The sequence below is a fragment of the Beta vulgaris genome, chromosome 3, assembly GCF_026745355.1.
Source record: "Beta vulgaris subsp. vulgaris cultivar EL10 chromosome 3, EL10.2, whole genome shotgun sequence".
In the NCBI taxonomy this organism is placed as follows: Eukaryota; Viridiplantae; Streptophyta; class Magnoliopsida; order Caryophyllales; family Amaranthaceae; genus Beta; species Beta vulgaris.
This window is the reverse complement of record NC_079204.1, coordinates 44,547,666-44,550,328: the sequence shown is the minus strand read 5'-3', so window position 1 is coordinate 44,550,328 and position 2,663 is coordinate 44,547,666. Positions and strand designations below refer to the sequence as shown.

At 33.2% G+C, this 2,663-nt stretch overlaps 1 protein-coding gene across 1 annotated transcript; it reads left to right on the top strand.

The window, feature by feature from the left end:
* The first annotated feature begins 254 nt into the window (after positions 1 to 254).
* On the top strand, positions 255 to 2,250 carry LOC104888910 (acetylajmalan esterase-like). Its single transcript, XM_010674023.3, has 2 exons — positions 255 to 777; positions 1,081 to 2,250. The coding sequence occupies exons 1-2, from the start codon at positions 510 to 512 to the stop codon at positions 1,935 to 1,937; spliced, it is 1,125 nt and encodes a 374-aa protein (XP_010672325.2). The 5' UTR covers positions 255 to 509; the 3' UTR covers positions 1,938 to 2,250.
* The last annotated feature ends 413 nt before the right edge of the window (positions 2,251 to 2,663 follow it).

The following is a 2,663-nucleotide window of genomic DNA, read 5'->3' as shown; positions in this document are numbered from 1 at the left end:
ATTCATATAGCTTCTTAACTAGGTAATTTTTTTAAAAAAATTTGAAAAAAAACTTTTTCATAGAAAATATGGTTATCAATCACTGTGTTAACTACTAAGCGTTGACCTGGTCAATTCTTATAATATATTGCGCGCAACTATAGTCTATAGTAACCCTTCAATTTTCCTAATAGTATAATTTAATATAAAGTACATTAACCAAATAGGTGGTTACAATACATTCCTATATAGAATCCTAACATACCCAAAAAATCGCTATATTTTTCCAATTCTTGCATTGCAAGTCAAGCAAAACTTAAACCAAATCGGTATATTATGTAATTTCCTAGGAGAGCTCGGATTAAGGCAATTAAACCAGACCAACAAGGCCTTCATCGAGTTAGACTAGGATTTTGATTTCTCTACCCTCAAAAACTATAAATACAACCTCCCCCTCCCAACTCTAGTACCATAAATTTAGTCATACGCTATCGATCACAAAAGAGTTGGTGAGTTTATTGTTAAAGAAAATGGCTAGCATGAAAGTATTCGTTGTCTTTGTTATCCTTGCTCTATGTTCTTCAATTCCTCGTCGTCTTAATGCAATTCCTCTGCAAACTCCCACTATCATTGAAGCAATCTATCAATTCGGGGACTCGATTTCTGATACCGGAAATTTGATACGTGAGAATCCAGTAGGCTCTCATACAGCTTTTGCGAGACTTCCTTATGGAGAAACCTATTTCCATAAACCAACTGGTCGTTGCTCCAATGGTCTTCTTATGATTGATTATATTGGTACGTGATCACCTATTTTAATTTTATAGGTTTGACATCAATAATCGAAGACTATTATTAATCTTGCATACTAATGTATATGAATCTTCATATAATGTAATCTTTCCAAACTTCGAACACATTGCACGTTTGCAGAAAATATTTCTTGTTAGCTAAAAATAAATGTCTGAATATTATCTTGCGAGTAAATGTCTGGTAGTAGTAGTATAAGTATTTAGTATAGTTGACAGTGTAATCTTAAATCTTGTTGATTATATATCCACATATACTAACATTATCATCTTTTTTTTCCAATTGATGCAGCTGAAAACTTCAATTTGCCACTCCTAGACGCATATCTTAATAAAGGAGGCAACTTCAATCATGGAGTTAACTTTGCCGTAGCCGGATCAACCGCTCTGACAACTTCAACATTAGCTGCTAAAAACATATTATCTCCTGTCACAAAGAGTTCATTATCTGTTCAACTCGGCTGGTTTAGGTCTTTCCTTCATTCAATTTGTTCACATCCTTTTGAGTACCAACCCAAACTCGCGAACGCCCTTTTCATCATCGAAACAGGAGGTAACGACTTCAACTATGCCTTCTTCGAACAAAAGTCATTACAAGACGTTCAACAAATGGTAGATGAAGTCATTCAAGCTATAACAACCACTGTGAAAGAATTGATCAGTTTAGGTGCTACTAAATTTGTTATTCCTGGTAACTTCCCAATTGGTTGTTTGCCTATTTATCTAAGTGCCTTCCAATCCAACGACACCAAGATGTATGATGAGCTTCATTGTCTTAAAGATTTGAACGAATTCGCCGTGCTTCAAAACAATCACTTGGAACGAGCTATTAAGGAGCTTCAAATGCACTACCCGAACGTCGCAATAGTTTATGCTGATTATTACAATGCATTGAGGGGACTCCTTACAAATGCAGCTTTACTTGGGTTCAACAAGAGTGAAGTGCAAAAGGCATGTTGTGGAATTGGTAATAATGAATATAACTTTAACATGACAAGTATGTGTGGATATAAAGGAGTTCCAGTTTGTGAAAATCCGGCTAAGAGTGTGAGTTGGGATGGAGTTCATATGACTCAACATGCATATCAACTCATGGCAAGGTGGTTGATTAAGAAGAATATTCTCCCTGGAATTTTTACTATAGTTTAGATAGATGATGATCTTGTTTTTTTTTAATTTTGCAATTGCTAGTTCTTGAATAATAATAGTATAAGTTCTTTTTTTTTATAATTAAAGATTAGTATAGTACGCAGTAGATGTATGTTTTTGGTTAATGTTTGTTTTGGTGATATAATTTGTTTGACCTTAATGAAGTAGAGATTTATTTAACTTTAATAATCTTCAATGATTTCATTGCGCAAATTAAACTTTCTGGGAATGTTCAATGAGTTCATTCACGCAGTTTTAGCACAATCATTTTTTCACCGGTTAGTATTATTATACTATCATAGAATTGATTAGGATATTCTATCATACTATTCAGAAACTAAGTTCTATATTCTTCTCACCTTATTTTCACTTAATTATCTTGCCAAACAAGAAGTTCTGATGTAACTTATATACGATATAGTGAGTTCTACGCCCTCCAATCGGTATCGGTTTAGCTAGTGCTTTGTGAAATTGCCATTAATAATTGTGAGTTAGTTGGGGTCTAAAAATCACATTGATTATTAATTATCTATTATTTATTATTTATGAGGCAGTAATCTAGATAAACAATGATTAAGACCAACAATATCAAAGATACAGAAAACTAGCTACGAAAACTCGATAATATCTTCGGAACACTTACAATAAGTTAAGGACTAATACCTTGAGCAAAGGGTCTTTTAATGCTTTTTCTCCTTATCAATATATAAAACAAAGTCAAACAAA

Coding starts and splice junctions, on each gene's coding strand:
- LOC104888910 (XM_010674023.3), top strand. CDS start 510: ATGGCTAGCATGAAAGTATTCGTTGTCTTTGTTATCCTTGCTCTATGT. Junction 778..1,080: donor TCTTATGATTGATTATATTG/GTACGTGATCAC, acceptor CAATTGATGCAG/CTGAAAACTTCAATTTGCCA.